The sequence below is a fragment of the Catharus ustulatus genome, chromosome 2 (genome assembly GCF_009819885.2).
Source record: "Catharus ustulatus isolate bCatUst1 chromosome 2, bCatUst1.pri.v2, whole genome shotgun sequence".
In the NCBI taxonomy this organism is placed as follows: domain Eukaryota; kingdom Metazoa; phylum Chordata; class Aves; order Passeriformes; family Turdidae; genus Catharus; species Catharus ustulatus.
The window spans coordinates 1075328-1101963 of NC_046222.1; the positions used below are offsets into that span (position 1 = coordinate 1075328).

At 57.6% G+C, this 26636-nt stretch overlaps 2 protein-coding genes and 1 long non-coding RNA gene across 6 annotated transcripts in view; 1 reads left to right on the top strand and 2 right to left on the bottom strand.

The window, feature by feature from the left end:
• ARHGEF17 (Rho guanine nucleotide exchange factor 17) overlaps positions 1 to 16790 on the bottom strand; it is a 28857-nt gene extending 12067 nt beyond the window's left edge. The window contains exon 1 of the mRNA XM_033052588.1: positions 13875 to 16790. Coding sequence (XP_032908479.1) covers positions 13875 to 16790 — 2916 coding nt within the window. The remainder of the gene's footprint in view (positions 1 to 13874) is intronic.
• On the top strand, positions 5056 to 13849 carry LOC116992716. Its single transcript, XR_004417097.1, has 3 exons — positions 5056 to 5512; positions 11030 to 11341; positions 13672 to 13849. It is a non-coding gene; the product is annotated as an uncharacterized LOC116992716 (long non-coding RNA).
• A 2630-nt stretch (positions 16791 to 19420) lies between the features above and the next one.
• On the bottom strand, positions 19421 to 25840 carry P2RY6 (pyrimidinergic receptor P2Y6). 4 transcript variants are annotated; one of them, XM_033053563.1, is made up of 2 exons: positions 25794 to 25840; positions 19421 to 21264 (listed from the first exon to the last, which is right to left on the bottom strand). In XM_033053563.1, exon 2 carries the CDS (start codon positions 21207 to 21209, stop codon positions 20220 to 20222), a length of 990 nt encoding a protein of 329 aa, XP_032909454.1. In that variant the 5' UTR covers positions 21210 to 21264; positions 25794 to 25840; the 3' UTR covers positions 19421 to 20219. The 4 variants fall into 4 exon arrangements, with proteins under 4 accessions (XP_032909454.1, XP_032909452.1, XP_032909455.1 ...); XM_033053561.1 differs by lacking the exon at positions 25794 to 25840 and adding an exon at positions 25682 to 25783; XM_033053564.1 differs by lacking the exon at positions 25794 to 25840 and adding an exon at positions 25697 to 25780.
• Positions 25841 to 26636: the final 796 nt, after the last annotated feature.

Sequence of the window (26636 nt, forward strand, 5' to 3'; positions counted from 1 at the left end):
TCTGCTCTCCCTGGGGACGCCCCCGCCTCACCCCGGCCTCATCCTGCCTCCCCTCCCCCGAGATGCTCAGCACCCCCGGGACCAGCCCCTGCCGCCACGGGAATGGGGGCATTTCCCACCAGCCGACGCCTCTGCGGTGTAAATCAGCTCTGGGGGGGCGGTGGCAGCGATGGCTCCAGCCCCCCATCACCCTCTCCGGGCGGCAGCATCCCCCCCACTCCCCGCAACCCGGGGGTGTCGAGCCGAGGATGAGGATGGAGGCACCGTTGCCACGGCAATCGCGGCGCAGACCCCACAGGTGCCGGGTTCCGCACACGTGTCCAAACATGACGCATCCCCGCACCCCCACCGGAGCCCCGCATCCCACCGGAGCCCCCCCGCTCCGTGCCCGGGACCCCCCTGGCCATCACCTCGGTGCCGCCGCGGCTGCCGCAGCCTTTCTCCGGCAGCTCCTCGGCCGCGCCGCTGAGCCCGGAGGTGGCGAAGGCCGCGTCGATGCCGTCCCCGATGTCTCGCATGTCCTCCAGCGCGATGGTGAACTGCGCCAGAGTCCTCACCATCTGCAGCATGCGGGTCCCGGGGGTCGGTCCGTCCCACGCGGCCCAAGGAATCGCGCAGAAATTCCCTCTCTATCCCTGTGCCTCTATCCCCAGGTGTCCGCCCGAGCCGGAACGCTGCGCCGGGATGCGGCGGGGAGGGGAATAAAAAGCGAGGCGCTATTTATATCGCCGGGGTTCGGTGTGGATGTGGAAGTACGGGGATGTACGAACAGCCCTCCCGCAGAGCGGCTGCGGGGTGCGAGGCTGCGCCTGCGTCCGTGGCCACGCCAGGAGCCCCGGAGCTGCCCAGGCACGGGCGGGAGGCAGCGCTGGGAGCGCGGGAGGCGCGGCCGAGCCCACACGGACACGCGTGGAGGGATGCTGCTGGAAAGGCTCTGCCCAGGGAGGATGCTGGGGGTGGGCTGGGCAGGGGGGAGCGTTCTTGGGGGCTTGTGATTTTTGGGGAGGGGGGATGCGTGGATGATGCTGGGCTGCTCAGCATCCTCAGGGGCTCCGTCGCTGTGAATATCCCCCTCCCTGACCTTGCAGACAGGGAAACTGAGGCACACGCCCTTTCCCCCACGGCATCATCACCTCAGCACCCACATCCCTGCTGGCCGGGTGATGCATCCTGCCCAGATCTGTTTGTAACGCTCCCCTCCTGCTCCGTTAATTAAATCTAATTAGCCGCTCACCCCGTTTCCACAGCAACAGCGTGCAGCAGGGCTGCATCCTCCCATTGCAGCCAGTAAATTTCCTCTTGGAAATGAGGATGATGAGCATCCCACCCCGGGAAGGGTGCATGGCAGAGAACAGAGCACTCAGGGCATGTAATGAGGGCTGCAGCATCTGTCAGGGCACCCAGGGATCAGGGAACAGGGAATGCTAACTGCAGCCAGGCAACAAGGCTGCTCTCAGGGCAGCAGCTCCTGCTCCTGCAGCTGCAGTGCCCTGCTCATCCCAGCTGTTGGAATGCTGGGTTTCTTTGGTTTGCAATCCCAGATCTGTTTGGGTTGCAGTGCTGAGCTCTTCTGGGATCCTATCTGTGATCTCAGATTCCTTTAGGCTGCCGTCCTAGAACCGGTTTCATTGCAAGCTTGGATCCATCTGCATTGCAATCCCAGAGCCATCTGGATTGAAATGCTGGGCTGTTCTGAGCTCCAATCCCAGATTCATTCAGGTGGTAATCCCAGACACATTGGGCTGCAATCCCAAACCCATCTCAGTTGCAAGCCTGGGCACATCTGCATTGCAAACTGGGATCCATCAGGGATAAAATCTTGGGCCCTGCTAGAATCCTATTGCAAGCGTGCTTCTGTTGCAATCCCTGTTTTATTTGGATTCCAATTCCAGACTGATTCCTGATGCAATTCCAGATCCATTTGAGTTCCAATCCCAGAACAGAATGGGTTGCTAATCTAGGTCCATCTGGATTCCAGTTCCAGACCCTTCTGTTTGCAATCCTGGGTACTTTGGGGTTGTAATCCCAAGCCCTCCTGGATTGCAAATCCAGGCCCAACTGGGCTGTGATCCCAGACTCACTTATTTGCCATCCTGGGGCCCATCTGTGCTGCAATCTTGGGCCCATTTGGGTTCCAATCCCAGACCCATTTTGCTGTATTCCCAAACCCATTCCTTTGCAATTCCAGAACCGTTTGGGTTGCAGTCACAGACCCACCAAGGATTCAGACCTGGGTCCAGCCACACTGCAATCCCAAATCCATCTGTGCTGCAATCCCAATCCCATTCCTTCTGCAATTCCAACAGCATTCCTGTTGCAATCTCAGACCCAACAAGGAAGCAAAGCTGGGTCCATCTGCATGGCAATGCCAGATCCGTTCGGGCTGCAATCCCAGAACCACTCTTGTTGGAATCCTGGACCCCCTGGCCGCAGTTTTGGACCATTTGGGCTGTAACCCCAGATCCATCTGGGTTGCAATCCCAATCCCAATTCCATTCCTTTTGCATCTCAAGGGATGCAAACCTGGGTGCAATCGCACTGCAATCCCCAATCCCTCTGGTTTGCAATCGCAATCCCATTCCTCTGGCAATCCCAGTCCCATTCCTGGGGCCATCCCAGCCGCAGTCCCTGCCCCGGCGCTGTGACCCGGCGGCTCCTCCCGCAGCGACGCCCCCGAGCCCTGCCCCGTCCCGACGAGCAGGGCGATGCTTCCATGGCAGGAGAGCCTTTCCCACCCCCCGGACACCGCCCTGGGATCAGTCCCTCCATCCGAGGCAGCGCTCATCTCCCGCGGGAGCACCGCAAGGAGACGCTCCTCAGCCGGCCGGAGAGGCTGCGCTTTCCTCCCGTGCGTTCGGAACCCTCGCTCAAAGCCACCCGAATCCCTGGGGATGAGACACGGGAGCAGGGCGGCTGGAGAAGGGTTAAGCCCGTCCTGCCTGGCGCAGGGAAGGAGCCAGGCCGAATCCCGCTGTGCTTTCGGGGCCCCGGAGGGGGTCACCTCTCCATCACAGGGAAGCGAACTCCGGAGCGATGCCGGCCAGCCGAGCCCGGACCCCCCTGCAAGCGGCCCGCAGCCCACAGGAAATTCCTGGGAGTGTTTGGCCACTCCAACAGCGCTGCCTATTTTTAGGGCTGTCTAAAATATGAGCCGGTTATTTTTAGCAGCGCGGCTCTTTGTAAACACCTTTAGATTTCCTTTCGGACCAGCCCCTGTTGTTTTATTTTTCCTTCCCAACCTGGGCGTTTCCTCCCCCAAAACCCCAAATCCTCCTGGGAAACGCTTGCCAGTTCCTTGGGATGGAGCCAAGGGGACTCATCCCCCCTCCCAAGGCTTGTGCCAGCGTGGCAAAATGCTCCTGAGAACCCAAAGATGGAGAGGATCCGGCACTGGGGGTTTGGGGGTGATTCAGCAGCACCCCAAACCTGGGATGGGGGACCAAGGAAAGGTCTTTCGCTCCAACTTTCCCCCTGACACTGGAAATACAACCCTGAAGAAGGATGGGAACTCTCCCATCTTGATTTATTTTATTTTTTAATCAGGCTCAGCATGCAACCCCAATATTATGCTTTCCCCTGTGAAGGAATATTGATGCAGGAGGAGTTTGAGCATCCCCAGGGATTTTAAAACATCCTAAAATATTTGGAAAAGGCCATGGCATATTGTGTCCTGCCTCCACCCCTGCAAACAAAGAGGCATCGATGGAGGGAAGTCCTAAAACATCCATTTTTTAAACAAACAAAGGCCAAAGGGAGAGCAGGAATGTACATTCCATGAGGAATCTCAGCCATCACACAAATTGTGGCCCTTGAGTCCGGGCTGAGGCCGTGCACACTTCAGCACATGCAATGATGATGTTTTCAGCCACTCTGAGGACTGCCCCCCCTCTCCCAGGTCCTGGGAATTTGGTCGGTGTGGGAGGGTGTTCCTTGTGCTGTCACCACCCCTCTGGAATGCTAAAATCACATCCCATGGGAAGGAGGATCCCTGTGTCCCCAGAGGCTATCCCAAAATTCCCACACCCTCAGCACTCAGTGTTTCTCCCTTTCATTGATGTAATGAGTTGTGCCAGCACCCAGCCATATTCCGAGTGAGCTGCAGCAGGGATTTTGTCCCTGAGACCCTGTTCTGGGACAAAAATATCCATATTTAAGGGGGGGAATAGAGTGTTTTAAACCACTTTGGGAGTAGGAATCGCTGCTCAGGGCCTTCCTGCAGCTGCTGAAGGAGGAGCTAACCCTGCCTCAAGCACTATTATTCCCACCCCTCTGAAACACGCCAAAATTTTAAGAGTAAATAAATACAAATTGTTTTTCCCTCATTACAGCCCGTTCCTGCTGCCAGCTCCTAATGGGAGAGTCTCTAGGGTCTCACAATAGGGTCGTGCTAGGAGCTACCTGAATCTTGGCACCTCCTTGAAAACAGTTTGAGAGAATCTGGAATTCCTGCACCTTTTCTTTCCCTGTGTGCTTGTTCCCAGGGTAGATCCCACTAGAGGGAGCTGGGACATAGTGGGAGCCACTGGTCCATGGGGACAGTGAATTCGCAAGCTTAACAATTTTAACACACCCTCAGCTCTATTTCTACCAAAACCCTGGAAAGAAAAGGCTTGGAAATAAACTGGACCTGCTTCCATCCATCCCAATGCCATGAGCAAACACCTCTGCAACAACCAGCATCATCCTGGCATGTAAAACTTGCTCCTGCAGCCAGAAAAGCCCCTGGCTGGCACCATCTCCCAAAACAGGATGATGCTATTCCATCCAATCCTGAATTGCCTCAATCACTCAGCCTCTGGCAGGAAATCACTTGGGGGGAAAAAAATATTACAGTCTGTCCTCTTGGGAAGTATTAAAGCAGGAGGTTTGATGGGGTTTGGTAGGGCTCTCAAACCTAAGCAGCCTTTCCCTTGGGACCAGTGATGCTCTGCCCTGTGTCCCACACGGGCCATAAAGCTGGTGGATGGCAGCCACCAAGGGGAGGATCAGCCACTGCCACCCCTGGGTGCCAATCACCTCCATCCCTGGGTGCCAGTCCCTGCCATCCCTGGGTACCAACCACCGCCATCCTGAGCACAAGTCGCCTCTTTTCCCAGGTGTCACCTCATCCCTGGCTTCCAATCTCTCCCTCCCCACTACCAGCCTCTCATCTCTGAACATCCCTGGGACCACCAGGTCCAGGGGGAGCCACTGCCATGGGAACAGGACCTGTGGCACACAAGAGGGGTCGTGCCCGAGCCTGCCCGACGCCACATGGAATCACATCCGGGGCTGCATTCCCTCCCTGTCCAGCCTCTCCCTGCTCTCCCACGGGTAAAGAGAGTCCAAGCTGCTCTCCAAAGAGTAACTTTTTGAAAGGAAGTACGAGCATAAATCAGCAGCTCTGATTCAGCCCCGCTTCGGTTACTAATAATATTCCCGTGTTTATTCGCAGGCTCGGGGCTGGAGATGTTTGCTTTTCCCTCGGCCGTGGTTTTCCCAGGCTCCCAGCTCACAGAGGAGCATTGATTTGGTAAGGGATGCTCCCGTGGAGAAACCCGGCAGCACCACTGCCTCCGGGATGGGGAGGATGAGGATGAGGAGGGGGAGGAGGAGGAGGAGCAGGAGGAGGAGGAGGAGCAGCCCCAGTGCACGGGAATTCAGTTGTTTTCCCTTCTTGGACTTCTCGGCTGCGGTGATTCATCCCGAGAGGACACGGCCTGGCTGCAATTCTGCTTTTAAAGTGTGAGGGGGAAAAAAATGGGAATAAAAAATGAAGACTAAAGGAGTAGGGACAGCTTTTCCAAGGCAGGGTGGAAGGATGCTGGGCATCCCTGTGCTGTCCAGGGGAGCACTGCCAGGAGCGGTGCCAGTGGGATGGGGAATGGGGAGCTGCAGGAGACTCATCTCCCAAAGCAACAAAAATTCCTTCTCTAAATGCACAGCGGGGCTTTTCCTGTGGGATTTTCACAAGAAATCGGGGTTTCCACTAATGGCACTGGGGTGAGGGGTTCTTCCCTCTGCCAAAATTCAAAGCTCAGGATTGTGCCATCTCCTACATCCTCCCTGCACTGCTGGCAGCATCCCTTGGATCCCCCCCTCCATGCCCCCCTTCCCAGCGGATGGGAGATGCTCACCCAAATTTAACCTTCCCGATTACCATCCATCCCCTGGCACATCTGCAGAGCCCTCACAAAACCAGTGGTCCAGGGCAGAGCTGGGGGCTTGTGGCCCCCTGTTTGCTGCCAGCCTTTGCCGAGTCCTGGAGCAACTTTCACCAAATATGGAAGGTTTTTTTTGCCTCCGGTTTTCGGCACGCAGGCCACGGCCCAAGAGCGCAGCTTTCCAGATGCTGAGGTCAGCCCAGCTCTTCTTCCCTCCCCCTGCTCCTTCCCTGCTGCCTCCCAGTGGGCTTGGCCCTGCACCCACCGGGACAGGAGTGATTCCACCCCCTCAACTCACTGGAATCCCTGGATCCCCCACCAGCATCCTCGGCTGCTGGCACAAGCCTGACCCCGCATCCCACGCCATCCCAAAAGCAATGGTTATTAAAATTTTGGGGGACAAGGAAGCCAGAGAGAAGGATGCTGGATGCCAGCCGGGCACAGGTGGGTGGGAGGTGCCCTGGCTGCCTGGTGGAATGGGGCCAGGAGTTTTGGGACAGCCAGGAGGGAGCCAGCTGGCATGCTGGGCATCAGGAGGTGTTTGGTACTCAGGAGCTGATGGGGATCCAGGTCTCCACGTGGAGCCAGAATTCCACATGAAGCCCAGAGGTATCCAGGAGTCAAAAATGATGGATGCTCACCCAATGGGGTCTCCTGGGCACCCAGGAACTGATGGATGGTCAGCAGTCCACAGACACCCAGAAGCCAATGGTCACCCAGAGGGGATGGGGCTGATGGATTCCTGGGATCCAACAGGTGTCAGGAGTCCATGGACACTCACAGCCCAGAAGTAATCACAGGCTCCCATGAGCTGATGGCCCTCCAGGTGCCAACCAGTACCAGGAGTCCATGGGCACCCAGAAATGTCATCCAGCAGCTGACAGACAGCCAGGAGCTGACAGATGGATTCTTAGGATCAAACAGGTACTGGAATTCCGTGGGCACCCACAAATCCACAAGCGCCCAGGAGCTGATGGACACACAGGAGCTGATGGATACCCAGCAGCTGATGGAGGAGGAGGAGACCTGAACACCCCATTCCATGCCCCTGCCAGGACTTCTCCTGCCCCTCCTGCCTGGATCCACGTCCTGGAAGCATCTGAGGTACAACCACCAGCCTCCACCCAGCTGTGCCCCACAGGCTCCCAGTGCCTGGTGCTCCGTGGGTCCCCTCACCCGGCTGCAAGCGGGACAGCAGGGATCTGGGGAAGGGGGGGAACCACAGAGCTCGCCAGGAACGCCCACAGCCCACGTCACATCACAGTCGAGGCGAGAGGTGACAGCTTCCCTGCCCTGTCACTGTCACAGCAACACCCTGGGGTGGGGAGGGGGTGGAACAGGGGGGGTTCAGCATCCACTGACCTGCTCCAGGTTGGGACGATCGAGGGACGAGCTCCCTCTCCGCTCACCGAGGCTCTGAGCCATCTACATCCCATCTCACCGGGGTTTTGGGCAACCCAAAAACACCAAAAGGACCAAACCCGATCCCCTACCGCTAGCGACGGTGTTTCTGCCGAGGGGTCAGGATGAAACTCTTCCAAAAAAAAAAAAAGAGCAAGAAGAAGGATGCCAAATCAGGGCAGGCCGACGAGTCTGCTGCTACTCCAGCTAAAAAAAGCAGGAAACCATATCCCAGGCTCGGAGATGCCAATCTTCCCATGCAAACAACTCCCTTTTTGTTTTTTTTGGAGAGTATCGGAGGGCTTGGGAACAGGCAGTCACAAATAGCAACTCCACGGCACCACCAAGGAAACGCTCCCCAGCCCCAGGGACCATGCAGGGATGCTGGTGACCCCACAGCAGGATGGTGGCTTCTCCAGGGGGCCCCTGGTGGTGGCTGTCCCCTCATTGGGATGGTGACTCTTCCAGAGGAAACCTAGTGGTGGATACGACCACAGGTGTCCTTTTCCCAGCACATCCACACAGGGATGTCCTGGTGGGGCTCACTGGTGTCCTGGATGTGTCACTGGTGGGCTGGAAGGTGGTGGTGGCCATCTCCTGATTCCCAAAAAGGGACATGCCTGGGGTTTCTGGGACAATGCAGGACACAGGGGTCACACAAGCCAAACATCAATCCTTCCACCACTCAGATTAAAGGGATTCTGCTCAATACCCTACACAAGGTACAGGGGAGCACCAGGCCTGGGGACAGCCCCCAGCTGCACCCAGGAATGGTGGTCATGAGGGCAGGAACTGGGTAGACTGGGATCAGCCTCCTGCTCCCCGGAAGCTGAGCGGCTCCAACGGGAATTTGCACAAAGAGTGAGTTACTGGAATACTTTTACCCAGATGCTGATTTTCGTTCTCCCTCCCATTGGCCGGGCTGCAGTTCCCAAAGAACCAAAAGCAAACACACTATTTTTAGAGAAGAGTTCATTTACTGGAGCCATTCCCTTTGAAATTCCTCACTCATCCTCTCCATGGAAACCAAGGGAGTCCGGAGAAACAGCCCCACTGGGACCAACCATCAGAGCTTTAAAAAGAGCCACATTGAGGGAGAGGGGGTGGAAGTGGCTGATCTTTCCTCACTGGACATCCTGGCCTGGAAGCACCATGGAGGAAATGGCAATGCTTTTGTTTTAGTGAGCTCTGTCTGTGCAAGCAGGGCTTGATGCCTTCAGGAGGAGACATCCTGGAAGATGGACCATGTTCTCTTGGAAAATCATGCCTGGATAGTGTGTGGGGATTGTTGTCTTGGATGGGTGGTGGGAATGGTTGGAGGGATGGCTGGATATGAGCATGGACATCAGTGGAGGCTGATGGAGATGGGATCCCACAGCCCTTGCAATGATAGATTAGGCTGCAGGAACAAGGCCTGGGAAGCTTTGAGCTCCCATCCCAGCTGGGTTTGGCAGAAGGTTACCTGGAGGTTACAGCTCGGAGAGGCCGACCTGCTGCTTCCCTGGCAAGAGCAGATGGAAGAACAAGGCCACGTCCTCCCAGAAGCTTTGAAGGCATGTGATTTTCCATGGAAAAGCCCAGGCATCTGTGCACAGATGCAGGCAGGGTGCAGGCAGGCTGCCCAGTGCATCTCTTGAGAATACATTCCAGCACCAGGGACCTCGTCCCTGTGCGTGCATCCCCCCGCTCCAGGACTCCTGGTTTCAGGGATGTACATTTGCACAGGTTCCAGGCATTTCCCTGGGTGCACAAGCTCCAGAATCAGCCTCTCCCTGTGTACCCCTCCATGCCCACTCCAGCCCCAGGGAGCTCCTGGTGCATCCCAGCTCTGGGGACACTCCACAAGCTGGAAGCCAAGCCCATTCCAGCCTCCCACCTCGCTGCAGTCCCTGGATGCTGCCAAGAGCCTGACCTTTGGATCAGGCAGCCACGGGCCAAGGCCAGCCCCCAGGACCAGCTCAGCCCAGTGCTAACCCTGTCGCTGCAAGGCTGGATCCTGCCCTGCACCACCCAGACCTCAAAGGATGCACATCCCACGTGGATCACCTCCCTCGCTGCCTAATTAATTAGAGGCTTTTAATTAAAGAGGGGGGACAAGGGACAAAGCAGCCCTGTGCAAAGCTCTGGCAGTGAGGAAGGGAAGGGGCAGAAATGGGAAGAGTTAAGGGGATTTTGGCAACAGGGAAAAGAAGAGACAAAAATGGCCGGAGATAAGGGGATTTGGGCACTGGGGAAGAGTGAAAATTGGGCAGAGTTTAGGGGACTTTGTCATCAGGGAAATAAAAGAGGTAAAAATGGGCAGAGTTCAGTGAATTTTGGCACCGGGGAAGGAAAGAGGTAAAAAATGGGTGAAGATAAGAGATTTTGGCACAGGGGAAGGAAAGAATAAGACATGGGAAAGGATAAGGGATTTTGGCAGCGGGGAAAGAAAGAGACAAAAATGGGCAGAGTTCAGGGGATTTGGGCTGGGTCACCCCCTGGACATGTTCCCATGGATGCCAGGGTCAATCCATGCCACCGACAGGCAGCACCACCTGATTCCAGCCAACTGCTCCATCCCACATCCCACCTCTCTGAAGGGCTGCCTGTGTGCCTCAGTTTCCCCTCACCCCAGCATTTCACTGAGCACTGCAGATCCAGGGACACAAAACCACTGGAGCAGGGAGAGGAAAGCCAAGATTTGCCCGTTCCCACCTCCCTCCTGCAGCTGCTTTTATTCCAGATTTCTACTAACACCAAAAAACGAGACAACTCCCAAGAGCCCCAAACCTGTTTTTTATGGGGATTTACGGAAATTAAACACAGGGAAATTAAGTCCAAAGATGACAAACTTTAGGAATACATGGGCAGTGCGTGGATTTGGCCTTTGAGCTGTCCCCACAGCGAGGAGGAGCTTCTGGAGGATCAGGGATGAGCTGGGACAGAGGATGCTGGGGAGGAAAGGGGGTGGTTGACGCAAGCATCCCTGGGAACGTGACCCCTTGACGCGATTCCCTCTGGGATCCCGTCCCTCCCTGATGGCTTTTCCGGGGTGCGGCCGCCCCGCTCGGGGAGCAGCAGGTGGGGAAGGCAGCGGCCAGGGCGCTGGGGGGGCCACGTTCCCACGACTCCTGTGCTCCCCAGAGGTGCTATATTTAAATCAATATTTTCCTGTTTAATCCAAGCGCTGCTAAGTCAACAAACACAGCATGACAGCGAACATACCTAATTTTCCATCCCCAGACGGATTCTGCCACGGGGGGAAGAAAGATCCAAGGGGTTGCCAGCCTGGCATCCTGCTCATACTTTCACTGAGCAGCAAATGGACCCCAAATCCATCCCAAATGCATCCTAAATGCACCCTGCCTTGCTGCTAGGCTCTGTGGGGCTGCACATGGGTGAACACATGTGTGCTTGTGTGTGCTGCCCATTCCAGCAGCTTTTGGGATGCTGGGAAGCAGGAAAACATCTTCATCTTGAGTTCTGGGGATTTTTTTCCCCCACAGGATCTGCCAGGATCTGGGATGTGCTGCCAACGATCCCTGAGGGATGAAAAGCCTGGTGCCCATCATGAGGCACAGGGTGAAGGAGTTCCTCTGCACCCAGGATGAACAGGATGGCTCCAGCCCCATGGAGAATTGCTGGAAAGTACCCAGGACAAACAGTGCTGCCCCCAAGGGAGAACAACACGTTACATCTCAGGGCAGGATGTGCTGGATGCACCTCTGCCAAAGCCACCACCAAACCACGGCAGCTGGCAAAATATCCTGGGGGAATGATGCTGCAGGGATGCTCAACCCCAAGAGAGTATCTTGAAGGTAAAAGATTTTGGGAGAGAACATTTTAAGGGAGCATCACCCCAGAGGTGCCAGACCCCATTATTAATCCCTTCCCAGTACAGTCTGCTGGAGATGGACACCATCTCACCATCACCACCATGACACGAGATGGATGCTCCCATCCCCCAAAATTCCCAAGGGGAGGTGACCATTTCCTCATACAGACTCACAGCCTCACAACGCTGGCCCTTTCCATTGAGTTAGGGAGGGGGGAAAAAAATCTAAAAGTAAAAAATAAAGTTTATTTCTTCTCTGCTGGTCAGGGAGCACATAAATCCCTGTTCCCAGCCAGCCAACCCAGGGCCAAGTTATATCCGGTCCTCGGTGCTCTCACTCAGAATTAAAGCAACTCCCTTGCAGGGCTTGGTCCCCCTCCACCCCCCCAGGCAAAGCTGGTGCCATCTGAAATAAAACATCCCAGCTCCACCATCTAATAAATCAAAAGGAGAAATAAAAAAATCCTGGTTTCAGTTAGGATATGGCTGGAGCACAAAGAAATCCCAAGGCAGGAGAGAGATTTGAAGATACAAGCTGTGGTGTTGCCCTTAAAAGGGAAAATTCGCACCCTGTTCCCCGAGGCCGGAGGGTTCAGGCAAGGTGAGGAGCAGCATCCTCAGGATCTGCTTCCACAGGCTGGCCCATCCACCTGAGGACATGCTCTGCCAAACAGGGCTTCCAGCTGGTACAAATCCACCCCAAATCATCCCAAAGTTGGGATCACACTGACCAGGGCTGGGGGTGTGGGGTCAGCAGAGCATCCCTGATACTGGGGCCATCAGGTACGGGCCTCAGGACACCACAGGCACCTGCCTGAGTGAGAAATAGCTCTCTATAAATTATTAAGATAAGCCATATATTATATAAACTGAACATATTAATTATTTAGAAATGCCACTGGGTGCACAGCCTCGTCTTGGGGACCTGCCAATGTCCCCAAGGCGGCACCAGCCAAAGCTCCAGGAGGTTCCTCATTAACTCACTTTAATTAGAACACTCGATGGTTTCATAGCAGTTTGCAGCCCATGATCAGAGAAGACAAAAAACTAAACATAAACTGGTCCATCAGGCAAAAAATGCTGCCAAATTCACCTCAAATTCACCCAAAACATCCCCACGGATGTTTCACACAGTGGCCAAGAGCGGCCATCCCTGTTCTCAGCCACCAATGGTTGTTGTCTGGCAGTGGGGACAACAACAGGAGAAGGAGCTGGATGGGGAGCAGAAATCCCTGGAGAATATTTTGAGGGGGATGTTGCTGCAGGGATGATGGATTCCAAGAGTATAATCTGGGGGAATGATGCTGTGGGGATGCCAGACCACAGGAGAACCTCCTGGGGACGATGACGCTGCAGGGCTGCTGGATCCCACAAGAATATCCTGTGAGGAGGATGCCAGACCCCAAGAGAATACCCTGGGGGAAAGATGCTGCAGGGATCTGGATTTTGGGAGGACCCAAAGAGAAGCAGCCTTGCTCCACGTGGCTCTGCCCTGGCCAGCAAGGGTTACACGGCCGGGCTCAGCCCCGGGGACTTCACGCTTGGCTGCCGGCGGCTGCTGGAAGGGAACAGTCCAGCCCATCCTCTGAACCCGGCATGGGAGCAGGGAGAGAGCCCTGCCAGCATCATTCCTGCGAGATCTCGGCAGATCCCCCGCGGGAACGGGTATTTCTGGGCTTCTCCCAGAGCTATTAAAAGCCCCGTGGGTGCTGGCACTGCTGTGCCGCAGCAGGAGGCGATGCTTCCAAACCCTTCCCGGCACAAACACCCGGAGTGATGGGAACCCAAGTGTGTTCAAACCACAGCCAAGGGGCCAGCAGTGCCAAAAAACCCATCCCAGGAAAGATCCCAAAGCATGAAGCTGAGCTTCGAGATGAGCAGAGCACCTTCACATCCCCCAGACTGCACCACTTCTTGCCCAGAGAGGATCAAAGTTTTACCTATCAATCAAATACTCAGTGCATGCACAAAAATATTTTTCCCACCCACCGGCATGGCAATGCTCATGATCCCAAGTAGAGGGATGGTGTTTTTTTGGGGGAGAAAATGCAGATTTGCTCAATCAAAGGTATAACATGAGGAATCCCAAGCAGAAGGATCATTTAAGCCTTCCCAATCAAGGAAAAGGAAGTTTTTGATTCAGCATCTCAGGGATGGTCAATTCATCAGTACCTCATATAGCATCACTGAGAGATGTTATGTAGAAACATAAAATTATGTATTTATATATATATATGTATTTATAAAATCCTCTTCCACCAAAACTTCCACTGAAAACTGCTTTTTCCTATCCAAAAATTGCTTTTTTATCAGGGAGGCTGCTGTAACAAACAAGAGCTCATCCCCTGGGAACCACTGGAAAGGGCCAGGAGGGCTCTTGGCCATCCAGCAGTGCCTCTGCAGATGGGAATTTGTCCACAACAAGGGACACGTGACAGACCCCCAAGGCCACCAGTGCTCTGACGGGTGGCACACCCCAGGAAACAAAGGTACTTTTAGGATGGATGGGCACTTACCACCTGTGGCTTGGTCCTGGGGCCGTGTTCGTCGGGCAGCCGCGAGCAGCGGGGCAGCCGGGGCGGTGGGGCAGCGGGTGGCGAGCGGGGTCCGTCCCCAGCACTGGGGCACGTGTCACCTGAGTTGAGGGCCAGCATGTACCGCTTGGTGACATCCTCCAGAGAGGGAGGCTGGAGGGTCGGGAAGGATTTTCCAGGCGAGCGGCCGGCAGCCGGCGCAGGGAGGTGGTGGCCGGAGGGGACGAGTGGCTCGGGGACGGTGATGGGGACGAAGGTGGCGGGCTCGCTGGTGTGACGGACGTGCTTGGCGGCCGGGCGGCTCTTGGTGAGGACGGCGGGCGCCGGGGGCGGCTGGTTCTCCTGGTGAGCCGCGCGGTTGGAGCGCTTCTTGGAGCTGCGACGGGCGACGCGAGGGGACAGCACGTCGGCCAGCTTGGGGTCAAAGCCATAACCACGGGTGGTGCCCGGTGCTGCTGGCTGTGCTGAGAGGATGGGCTCGCTGCTGGACGGGGGAATGCTGGGCTCCAGCTCGCTGATGGCCTCGCCGGGACCCTCGAAGGCACCAGCCGCCAGCTCGCCGCGGCGGCTGGGGTCACTCAGCGACTTCTTCTTGATGGTCTTGCCATTGGCCTTGTCATCGCCCAGCTTGGCCATGGCGCCGGGCTGGCTGACGATGGTGCGGATGAGGCTGCTGTAGTCACGGGGCCCATCGCTGCCCAGGGACAGGTCACTGCCCGCGCTGCCCGCGCTGCCCGCGATGGCCGCGGGCTGGGGGATGCCCGCCTTGGCGCTCAGCGAGCCCAGCAGGTTGCTGTCGACGGAGAAATTCTTCGCCTCCTCCGCCACCGAGCATCTCCGGTGAGGCATGGGGTCGCTGAGGGAGCGGTAGGGCTCGCTGCCACCCTCGCTGCCACCCTCCATCCCATTGGCGCCCGCGGACGGGAACTTACGTCGGCGCCGCAGGCTGCCAGGGGTGCTCGGTGTCTCGGCTTTGCCAACTGGAAGATCTTCAACAGCCACTGTCGGGTGAGCAGGCAGCGGCGTTTCAGCGTTACCGGCTGCCGGCCCGGCACTGGGCAGCATCCAGGCCTCCACAGCCTCATGCATGTCTTGGAAGGGCATCCCCACAGGCTCTGGCTCTGTGACGATGCCCTCGTCCGTCACGCTCGACTCGTGACCCGACAGCTCCTCCACGGATTTAGCGTGAGCGAGGTTCTCCTCGAGCTCCACGTCCTTCAAACACTGTGTGCTCTCCGCCTGTCCCCGAAGGGTTGCGTCCGTCGTCCCCGTCGGTGCCACCACCTCAGCGCCCTCCACACCTCCACTGTCCTTCTGCTCGGCGGCAAAGCCGTAGTCCTGCTGGGAACCCATCCTGCTGATCTTCTCAAACACCTGCCTCGCCTCCTGGATGTACTGGTCCTGGATGACCATGGGGAGAGGATCCTCGTCCCCCTGCCGTCTCCCGTCCGGAGCCACCCGGTCCTGGCTGTCTGTAGAGGCCAGAAGGAGCTCGGAGGAGCTCTGCTTCATGGTGCTCTGTAGGAAAAGCCGCCGCGTCCCGGATTTTTCGGAGCAGGTGAAGGACTTAGCACGACGTAAAGTGGCTGTCAGGTCCTTGAGCGTTGGCCGCTCGCCCGGCGCCCAGCGGTTTTGGGGATGAGTGGCACCGCAGCTGCCCGGGGAGGGGTTGGCAACGCTGGAGTGTCCATCGGAGCCCACGTCAAGGCCCACCCTCACCCCTTTCTTCTTCACCTTCAGCTCGGAGAGGTCTGATTTGAGGAAGCTGAGGAGAGTCAGGGTCTCGGTGGCAATGTCAGGGTTGGACAAGGACTTGCGGTGCTTGGCCCGCTCCGCTTCCAGCCCTGGCTGGTGCAGGCTCTCGCTCCCATAGTCCGGTTTTGCCTTGGCCACGCTCTGGGGCAGCTTGGGGCGGATGCGCACCCCCGGCTGTCCCCACGCCAGGCCATCGCTGGCCCCGAAACTGGGCGACCGATAGATGCCATAACCTGCCTGCAGAGTCCGACCTTGGCTGGGCCAACAGACTCCAAACTGCTCCTCTTCCTTCAGCGTCTCCGTGCTGGAATAGCGACTGCTGCTGCGTGACCCGCCGGGGCTGCCGAAGGGCAGGATGTTCACCTTGGAGACGCGGGCCACCACGGGCAGCGGGTGGCGGGGGACCACCCTAGGGCAGCCTTCGGCCTCGGCATCGCCATCCGCCGTGCCCTCCTTCTTCTTCTTCCGTGCGGCGCGGGGCCGGTGGGCAGCGCTCTGCCCTTCGCCTTCGCTGCCCGAGGAGGCGCGGGGAGAACGGGCCGCCGCCGCTTCGTCGTCCCCGTTGGAGCGGGGTGATGGGGAGGAGGAGGGTGGTTGCGGTCGAGTCGAGTTATGCCAGGAATGCGGGCCGGGCTCCGGCGGAGCTCCGCGGGGAGAGCGGAGCGCCGGGTGCGGGACGCGGCTGCGGGGCGGAGGCGGCGGGGGAGCTCCGCGGGCGCTCCCGCTCCCGCTCCCGCTCCCGTTCCCCATCCCATTCCCGGTGGCCGCCGTGGGCTGCCGGCAGCTTTCCCCGAAGAGTTTCCGCATCGCCGGGACGCTGGGCCAGCGCGGCGGCTCCGCGTTTAACCCCGGGCCCGGCGGCGACGGCGGCGGCGGCGGGGGCGGCGGTGGAGCCGGGGACGGCGGCTGAGCCCCGGCATGAACCGGGCCCGGCGGCTCCGGCTCGGTAAAACGAAGCGAAAGCTGCCGTACCGACGGGGCCAGGCTGCCAAAAGCCCGGCCCGGTTGTTGCTCCGCGATCGGCGCTGAAACTTTCCTACCCGGGAAGAAGAAGGAGGAGGAGGAGGAGGAGGAAGGCGGGGAGGAGGCGGGCAGGAGGCACCGAGCCGCCGCTACCCCCCGGCCGCTGCCCCCCTCCGCCATTGTCGGTGCCCCCCCGCCGCCGCCGCCGCCTCCGCCCGCCCCCCGGCCCCGCCGCCGCCGCGCCCCGGCCCCGGCCCCGCCGCAGGCACCGCCCGGCCCCGCTCCTCCTCCGGGCTGCCGCCGGGCTGCATCCCTCCCGCTTTGTTTTCTCTCTCTCTCCCACCCCCCCACCCCTTTTTTTTTTTTTTTGGCTTTTCCTCCTCCCTCGCCCCCTGGTTTTTTATTTGTTGCATTCAAATAAACTTTCCTCCCCGGAGGCGGGGTTTGCTCCCGCAGAGAGGGAGGGTTGAAGTTTTGCTCCCTTTTAAATTTTTTTTTTTTGGTTTTTTTTTTGAGGGGATGGGGGAAGAGAGGGCTGCTTTAGAGCTGCCCTCTCGCTCCCAGGCTAAGCAGGAGCACCTCGCACCCCTCTGCATCTTTCACCCCCGTTCCCTCATTCTTCCTTACCCCCTGCATCCTTTCTTCCACATCCCCCCGCCCCCAGCATCCTTCATCCCCCTTCCCTTTTATAAAGAGGCTTATAAAAAAGGGGGAGAGCAACTTTTTACACGGGCAGAGAGTGATAGGATGAGCGGGACAGCTTTAAACCAAAATAGGGGAGATTTAAGTGGAATATTGGGAAGAAATTCTTCCCTGTGAGGGTGGGCACAGTGTGCCCAGAGAAGCTGTGGCTGCCCCTGGATCCCTGGAAGTGTCCAAGACCAGGCTGGAAGGGGCTTGGAGCAACCTGGCTTAGTGGAAAGTGTCCCATGGCAAATTAGATGGTCTTTAAGATTCCTCCCAACTCAAACCATTCTGTGATTCCCTTCCATCCCTCCCCAGATTTTTCTTTTTAGGGGGAAACAGGATAAATAATCAAAACTGTGGGTGCTGGTGAAAGATTCTTCCCATTGCAGCAGATTCCCCCAGACCCTGCTTTGCAGCTCATCTCAGGGAAGAGAGAACACCTTGTTCCCAGCTCGCACAGCTCTGCAGGGAAGCACTGCCCCGTGAACAGACTTTCTCGTGGGTTTTCAGCATCGCTTGTCAGCGCTTGCTATTTGAAGCCTATAACCCTTTTTTCCCCCAAGACAGCAGATTTATCGCCGGGATGTGAAAAATGAAGGTGGCTTGGAGGGCTGGTGGGTGAGCTGTGGCCTTGGAGACATGGATGGGGCTGAAGAGCTGTTGTGGCTGTGTAGGAGATATTGCTGGCTCTGACCCCGAGGCACAAAAAAAAGGGGGAAAAAAATCCAACACCTCCTGCAAATGCGTTTTTTCAGGACCTCAAAAGCGCCTGCAGCGATGCCGTGAAATGCTCCGCCCCGGCAAATATTCCTTCCCTGGCTCTCCCTTCCCACCCTCCACCCTGCTTCCCTGCTTCCCCCAGGCCTGGGTGTCTCCTGGCTGCAAGGATGACGTCCCCACGGTGTCCCGTCCAGCTGGCATTTTGGGTAGAGCCACATATTTCATCCCCACTCGGTTCTGGAGGAGCTGATTCCTCAGCTGCTGGCTTTGAGCATCTGACAAGCAAAGGAGATCTGTTGAAGCCTTCACCCCATTTCTCAGGCATCCCTTTATTCCCATCACCCTGGCTTCCAGGCCTGGTGGTGTCAAAGGAACTGCTGACAGGACCCCAAGGCAGGGCAGGACATGGTGAGATCCGAAGAGAGCTCTGTGTGTCACCTCCTCTTGAAAAACTTCCAAATTAGTGATTCCAGTATCAGGAACATCATCCTGAGGCTGTCGGATGAGACCACCTGAGCCCATGCAGCCCCTGCAGCCACCCCCAGACTTTTTGGAAGTTGATTCGTTTCCCCCCATTGCCCCTTAGAGCTTTACTGCGGTTGGATTTTTTCGGCCACCTCGTCCCATGGCACTGGGTGCTCTGATGGTGCAGGGCTCCTCCCTCCCTCCCTGGAGCCAGGTGGACACCCACAGTTCAGCCGGCTTTCTCCAAATCTAAATATTTTGCGCCCTCTCCTGGGTCCGGATGGCGTGGCCCGGCCCTCCCACCGCGTCACCTCCCTGCTGTCTGGGAAGAGATGGGGACATCAGGCTGGGGTGGTCCCTCCAGCCACCGTTCTCACTGCCCCCCAGCATTTTGCCCTTCCATTGCAGGGCCCCGGAGATGCACCAGAGGGGATTTGGGCGTGGATGAGCTCAGGCCAAGGGAAAGCACAGGGCTGCCTTTGCCTCCTCCATCACATTCTGTGCCCCAGCTCAGAGTCATTGTCACCACCAGGACAGGGACACAGCTCCTGCGACACCAGGTGGTCTGAGCTAATGCTGCTGCAGGATCCCTCTCTGTTCCAGCCCAGCCGTGATGCTGAGATCTCTGAGCATCATCCAAGAGCCTGTGGCCACTCTGGACACGCTCCTGATCCTCATGACAGCAAGGAGACACACTGGGACAGCCAGCACTGCATGCTTGGGTGGCCAGGTACCTGAGGAGACACTGTGTACCTGCAGGGAGCCAGTCAGGATGGAGCTGTACACTTGGCCAGCTGCAGGCAGCCAAGCTGGAGAGGTGCTCAGACCTGGAGATTTGAAGCAAATTACTTAAATCCACTTAGGTGTGATTATTACAAGCACTCGGGGGAAATGCAGTTATCCACATATATATTTATATATATATATATATACACGGTATAGATACATATATTGTGTTCAGGCAGAGAATTTCTGCACTGCAGAGCCTGTGCTGGGCCACAAGCCTCCCTCAGCTCAGATATATTCTATGTCTGTACATACAGTGGGTGTATACACCCATCTGAGAAAGAGCAGGGAGTTAATTCTATACATCCTATACGTTAGAGAAGACTCGCAGAGCGATGAGTGCTGCATCCACCTGGCAAATCCCTCCTCACTGGGAGAGAGCAGCATCCCAATGGAGGCTGTGGGAGCAAAGCTCAATCCCCAGCCCTGTGGAAAGGCCAAGCCAGCTGTGGGATGTATGCTGATGTGGCCAGGACACTGAGTGACATGGATCTTCCAACTCCATGTATTGTGTCCACACATGCTGGCTCTGATCATGGTGGATCCTGGTTAGGAGGTGACAGCAGGGCACCACTGACACCAGGATGGGTCAGATTTGGGGTGCTGGGCTAAGCAGGGAGCAGGACTCAGATGAAGGTCCTCAGGCAGGTGACAGTGCTGCTGCCTTGTGCCTAACCCAGCCCATGGTCGTGGCTTCAGTGGGAAATCCAGCATGGATGTTCCAGTTGCCCTGGCGCCCCCTTTCCCTGTTCCCAGCCTGTCCAGGGGTGCTCCGAGCCAGGGACAGGACACTGTGATGGGGCTAATACTGCAGCACTGCGGGCTGGAGATGGGCTGGAAGTGCTGAAAGCTTGGGAGATGCCATCCTCCTCTCCTCCAGCACGTCCCCAGTGAAGCCATCTCTGCTCCTTGGAGCTTAGAGCCGAAACTGCCCCGTGGCCTCGTGCCCGCCTAGGAGCCGTAGGTGATGCAGTGGTCGTGCCGCCACTTGGAGCTCATCTTGTCCAGCAGGTAGCGGGTGCTCTCCCGGAACTTGCGCTGGGTGAAGTAGAAGAGGATGGGGTCGAGGACGCTGTTCATGCTGGCGAAGGGCCGCGTGCACTTGTAGGCGATGGCAAAGGCCTGCAGGGACGGGCAGGGCAGGGTGGGCGAGGAGCGGACGATCAGGTAGATGGTCTTGGTGAGGTGGAAGGGGAAGAAGCTGATGGAGAAGACGATGACCACGATGATGATCATCCGCACGGCTTTGTCCTTCCTCTTGTGCACGGCCAGGCCGATCAGCTCGTCCTTCTGGCACAGGATGCGGGCCATGCTGCAGTAGCAGGCCAGGATGGCCGCGAAGGGCAGCAGGAAGCCGGTGAAGGTGAGGGTGATGCCGTAGGGGAAGTAGGCGGCGGAGCGGTCGGGCGGGCTGAGGTCGTAGCACACCGTGCGGTTCCTCTGCGTGCCCGTGGAGGCGAACACGAAGGTGGGCAGGCACTGGGCGATGACGATGAACCACACGGCTGCGCACACCAGCCACGTCAGCTTCTTGCCCTTCTTCTTGTGCCACGAGGCCAGGGGGTGGCAGATGCCCAGGTAGCGCTGGACGCTGATGCAGGTGAGGAAGAAGATGCTGCTGTGCAGGTTGGTGTAGAACTGGAAGCGCACGAATTTGCAGGTGAAGTCGCCGAAGGGCCAGTAGTCCTTCTGCGTGTAGTTGTAGATGAGGAGGGGCAGGGAGCAGACGTAGAGCAGGTCAGCCACGGCCAGGTTGAGCATGTAGATGGTGGTGCGGCTCAGCGCCTTCCGCGCCAGCCAGATCTGCCCGATGACCACGGCGTTCAGGGGCAGCCCCAGCACGAACACCACCGAGTACACCAGGGGCAGCAGGACCTGCTTGAACTCCTCGTGGTAGGTGCACGAGTTCCTCCCGGTGCTCACGGCTGTCAGGTTGGCCATGGCGGCGTTCCCACCCCTCAGTGTCCTCTCTGCTGGCGTGGCCCCTCCACAGCACCTGTGAATGTCAGAGGGGCAGCTGGTGACTCGTCTGGGTGCTGCACACACACCCTCACGGGATGAACCTGCACCAGTGCTCTGCAGGCTGGGGCAACCCGCAGTACCCACACAAGCTGGGTATGAAGGGATGGAGAGCAGCCCCGAGGAGGATTTGGAGGTGTTGGTGAGTGAGAAGCTGGACGTGACCCAACCTTGTGCAGTCATGTGCACACTGGGCTGGTTCCCCAGTGTGGGCAGCAGGGGAGGGGGATTCTGCCCCTCTGCCCCTGTGCTCAGGTGAGACCCCAGAGCTGCCCCAGCCCTGGCACCAGCAGCAGGAGGACGTGGAGCTGCTGGAGAGAGTCCAGAGGAGGGCGCAGAGATGGATTTAGGGATCTAACGGGAAGGCAAAGGCAGAATGAACGGGACCGCACAGGACAGCGTGGTGGCCACACTTGCACCATCCACTTGCCATGGCAGTTGTCCCCCACAGAGAGGTTTGCACAAGGCCAAGCCACTGTCATCCCCCTCCGGCAGAGGAAATTGCGGTAGGATGCGCCGGTAGCCGCCGGCACGGCTTCCTGAGCCTCTGCAGGGGGTGCCAAAGCCCTGCAGCCAGCCGGGCTCAGCCCGGGAGATGCCACCCGCACGGAGCCCTGCGCGACCCTCGTGGGCACTGCCAGCCTGTCACTGGCACTGGCGACAACGACCCCAGAGCGTTTTAGTTCAGTGGGCTCTGAGAGCGTCCTCAGGGCTGCTCTGAGCAGGGGAGGAGCACATCTGCTCTCCTCGGAGGCTGAGAGCAGCGTGGCAGAGCGGTCCCACAGCCGCATGAGCCCTCTGCCCACCGGGCAGCATCTCTCGCCGCTCCGCCCCTGGGTACCGCCCGCGCCCGGAGCGCAGCAGGTCCGGGAGAGCAGCTGCTGCTCCCTGCCCTCGCTCCCTGCCCTGCCCTTCCCTGCCGAGCCCCTTTGCATCCCACTGAGCACCCCACCGTCCCCCCAGCTCCAGGCAGTCCTGGCACTCGCCTCTCCCACCTCCAAGCCAATAAATGCTCCAGAGCTGTGAGTGTCCCTGCTCCGCAAAGCTCCTCCTGGGTCCCCCCAAACCCAAGGCTGAGGCAGCACCCCCAGGAACCTCTGCCATCCCCCGTGTGTCCCCAGGAGCACCACCAAGGACACCAGGGGCAAGGGCAGAGGGGTCTTGGGGGGTCTCTCACCTGCTGGGGTGCTCCAGGGTGCTGGCACCACTGCTGTGCCAGCTCTTGGCGCATCTGTGGGTGCCGTGCTCACCCCACTGAGCAGCACTTCCCTTTCAGCAGCAGCACCCCAGGGGAAACAGGGAACAGAAACCCAGCTGGCAGGGTGGCCACAGGGCTGCCTGGAACGGCTTTGCCTGGCACTGCATGGCTGTGGCATGGCACAAATGCCACCAGGGCAGGGGATGCTCCTGCCTGAGGGTGCCAGGATGCAGCCAGCTCAGGCCATTATGGAATCATTTGGTCTTTTCTGTAATTTTTTTGAAATTTCCAGTCATTTTTTGGCTGCTCTTCCTCATTTTTGAGTCTTTCCTCCGTTTTTCCCTCACTTCCCTCATATTTGGCTCCTTCCAGGTGTGGGCAGATGCTGGGGACAGGGCACTGTGGCACCAAGATGGAGAATATGCTCCACCTGTCCAGGTGCTGCAGTAAAATAAGGGAAACTGAGAGGCAGGCACTGAGTTTGAAGTGAACCACATGGCCTACACCCCTTTTTAACATGTTTTTTCCCCAAATCAGCCCTTGGAGGGGTGTTGGCAGGGCATTGCTAAGGGTCATGACCAAAGTTACCTTGGCCTTCAGTTATGAGGGGCACCCAAAAAAAGGAGGAGTGTCCAAAAAAAGAAGGGATCCCCAGAAAAAGGCAAATGAAGAAAAAAACTCTCTTTGTAAGAGTGAAACAGCACTGAACCTCCCTGCTGCTGGATTTGGAGGGATGGGAAAGCTGGAGGAGAGGAAGAAAAATCCTTCCTGATCCCAGGGAAAAGCCAGACACTGGAGAATCCCCATCCAAAATCCAAATCCAAAATAGGAGCTGGTGCCCTACCACCACAGTGATGGCACTGGCTGAAATCCACTTTTTCATGGAAATGAAACTTTTAGGGGGAAAATGAGACTTTCAGGGGAAAAGAAAAGGGGATGCCTGTGGTGTTGGGAAGGGTCAGGATGGCGTCTCTCTCACCCCAGAGGTTTAAGGTGCCTGCAGAGGAGGAAGACAGATCTGGAAAGACAAGTGGGGCTGCTCTGTGGCCAGATGGGGAAGAGATTAAAAATAATCACCAGCAGCCTCGAACTTCCCCCTGCACGTGCCCCCTCCAACCTCTTTGCTTTCAAACCAAGCCCTTCTCCAGTGGAATTTGCTTTAATTAACACCCTGCTATTGATTTGAAGGGGGATTCTGCAAGCTGGATACAGTGGGAAAAGCTTTTGGATGTTGCTGCCCTCGAATGGGATGTGGGGGAGGGCTTCCTCCGCGGTTTATCTTTCCCATCCTGGTCTTTGTGGCTCACTGGCAGGGTTGGAAAGCTGGGCTGGGTGGAAGTGAAAGCTCCAGCTCAGCAAATTTCTAAAAGCATGAAAGGGGGATGCTCCATCCTGCATGTCACTTGGCCAAAGCCACCACATCCTCATCCCCTGGCTCGTGCCAAAATATCTTGAATTGCTCATCTGTGGGGACCCAGGCTTGGATGTTTTAAGGGAGATCTCCATTTAGTGAAGCCTGAGAGTGTAATGATGAGGAAAAATTGGGATGACACTGGGAATTTTAGGGTTGTTGGGAATGGGGCACAGGGTGGTGGCAGAGCCACTCTGTCCTTGGGTGACCACCTTCATCTCCCCACAATTTGCTGTCCCAATATAAACCAGCACCTCAGGGAGTCTCTGGGCAACCTGGTCTGTGATTCCCTGCTGGAAAGGGAATGATGGGGACAGGGAAGCAATGAGCTTTCCCAGTCTCAGCTGGCCCATACCTCTGTACATATAAATATATATAAATATAAGTAGAAATTAGAAATTAGAAATAGAAATAGAAATAGAAATAGAAATAAAAAATCTCTACACATAAATACACCTCTGCACATATATATCTCACTACATACAACCATATCTTTGGCTCTCCACACATGCACATTAAATATTTATAAATATAAAGCTCTCCACTCACACACACACATACACAAACTTCCACACCCCTATACACAACGATATGTCCCTGAGCACATGGAGTCACATTCGTGTTATACATAACTCCATGCATATATACAGAAATACATTTATACATCTATACACACATGTCTGTGCAGACATGTTCATATATAGGAATATATTTATACCTCTGGATGTATATGTGGAAAAATGCATATAAATATATATAAAAGGTAGAGGCCAGGATACTGGCACCCACAGCAGAGGTGCCGAGGAAAACCAGGTCCCTGGAGCAGATTTCAGCACATTTAGGTGCAATACAACCTCTGTCACAGGCTGATCCCTGTGGATGCCTGAGGGATGCAGGCACGTCCCGGGTGCACCCCAGACCATGGGAGCAGAGGGACGGGAGGGATCCACCCTGCACCAGCCCTGCCAGGGGGATCGCGGTGGGATTTTGAGCCCTGCTCCATGGTTAGAGGTGCCAAACCTCCCCAAGAGCAAAGTCCGGCAGATTCCATTTGGAGCAGCTTTGGGATCACCCCAAATCCCAGCCGAAGCACAGCTGTTCTCTGGATCTGCCCCCATTCTCTCCTGTTCTGCCTCATCCTGCCCCGTTCAGTTCGATCTGTGTGGGTCCAGTCCTGCCCAGTCTGACCCATCCCGCCCAGTTTGATTTGACTCTGATCCCATCCCGACGGGTTCAGCCTTATCCCTTCGGGTCTGGTCCTGCCCGGTTCACTCTAATTCACTCGGATTTCATTCTGCCCAGTTGGGTCTGACCCCGCTGGGTCCCGTCTTGCCCTGTCCAGTCCCATCCTGCCCACTCGGATCCCATCCTTTCCCGGTTCGGCTTGTCCCGTTCCCCGCTCCCCATTCGCGGCACTTACCGGCAGCGGGACGTGCCGGAAAAGAGCGGGATCACTCTGACCCTGAAAGGTCCCATCCTGCCTGGCTGGGTCTCACCCTGTCCTAGCCGGTCCCGTCCCACCCTGTCCGGTCCAGTCCCATCCCGTCCTTCCAGCCCTGCCCTGCCCGCTTCACTTGAATTCCATCCTTTCTCGGTCCGTCTTGTCCCGTGCTCCCGGTACGCGGCACTTACCAGAGCGGGATGCGCCGGGAGGCAGCGGCTCCACTCTGTCCCTGTGGGTTCCATCCTGCCCTTTCCAGCCCATCCTGCCCTTTCCAGCCCCATCCCGCCCTTTCCAGCCCCATCCCGCCCGGTTCACTCCGACCCACCAAGATCCCATCCTACCCGCTGGGCTCTGACCCTTTAGGGTCCCAGCCTGCCCGGTTCGCTCTGACCCTGTTGAGTGCTATCCCGGCCCGGTTCGGTGGATCCCGTTCGCACCGTTCGCGGCACTTACCGGCAGCGGGATGCGCCGGGAGCCCGCGGCACGGAGCGCTCGGAGCCGCCCCGGTGCCGCCGCTCCGCCCCGGGGCCGCCCCGCTCCGCCCCGCTCCGCTCCGGCACCTGCGGGAGCGCCCGGAGGGGGCTGGGGAGGGCTCACAGCTGGCCTGGGGCACGGCAGGGGGGACAAACAGCTGGGCTGGGGGCGGCCAGCACGGGGGGCTCCCGGGCAAACATCTGGCTGGGGATTTTGGGCGAGCATCTGTATCGAGGCGGGTGTCGCGGGGCTTCCACGGCCCCGAAAGTGGGATTTGCAGGGTGGGATGCCCACGCCCTAGGGAACAGCTGGATTGTCGTGGCCCTGGGTGCCGGGGACAGGGTCTCCCTGCGGCACCGTGGCGCAGCCGGAGGGGTCGGTGCCTCCCGTACCCATTAACCAGGCGGTCAGTGCTCCGCGCTTCCTGAGCAGGGCTATTAAAGAGCAATAAGGCAAAGAACCCCGGGGGGACGGCTGGGGTATGGAACGGCAGATGCATAAACAGCGCTGGGATGCTGAGATTGCCCGGGATGACGCGCTTGACCCATTCTCTCCCTGGAAACCCCTTCAGAGTTATTCCCTGCTTTCTCTTAGGGGGCTTGTGATGGGTCTCGGTGGATGTGGAAGGGCAGGAGGTGCTGAAGGCATTACCCAGATGATGAACCTGAGGGTGCTCCTCAGCGTCACCTCATTGAGCAGGCAGCCAGATATGCCATGAGAGGGTTTGGGCTGTACAGAATGGATGGTGCAGCAGAATGAGACATCTGGATCCTGCTGCAGTGGACAACGTGGGCTTTCATCGATCCTGGCGTGAGCCCACGG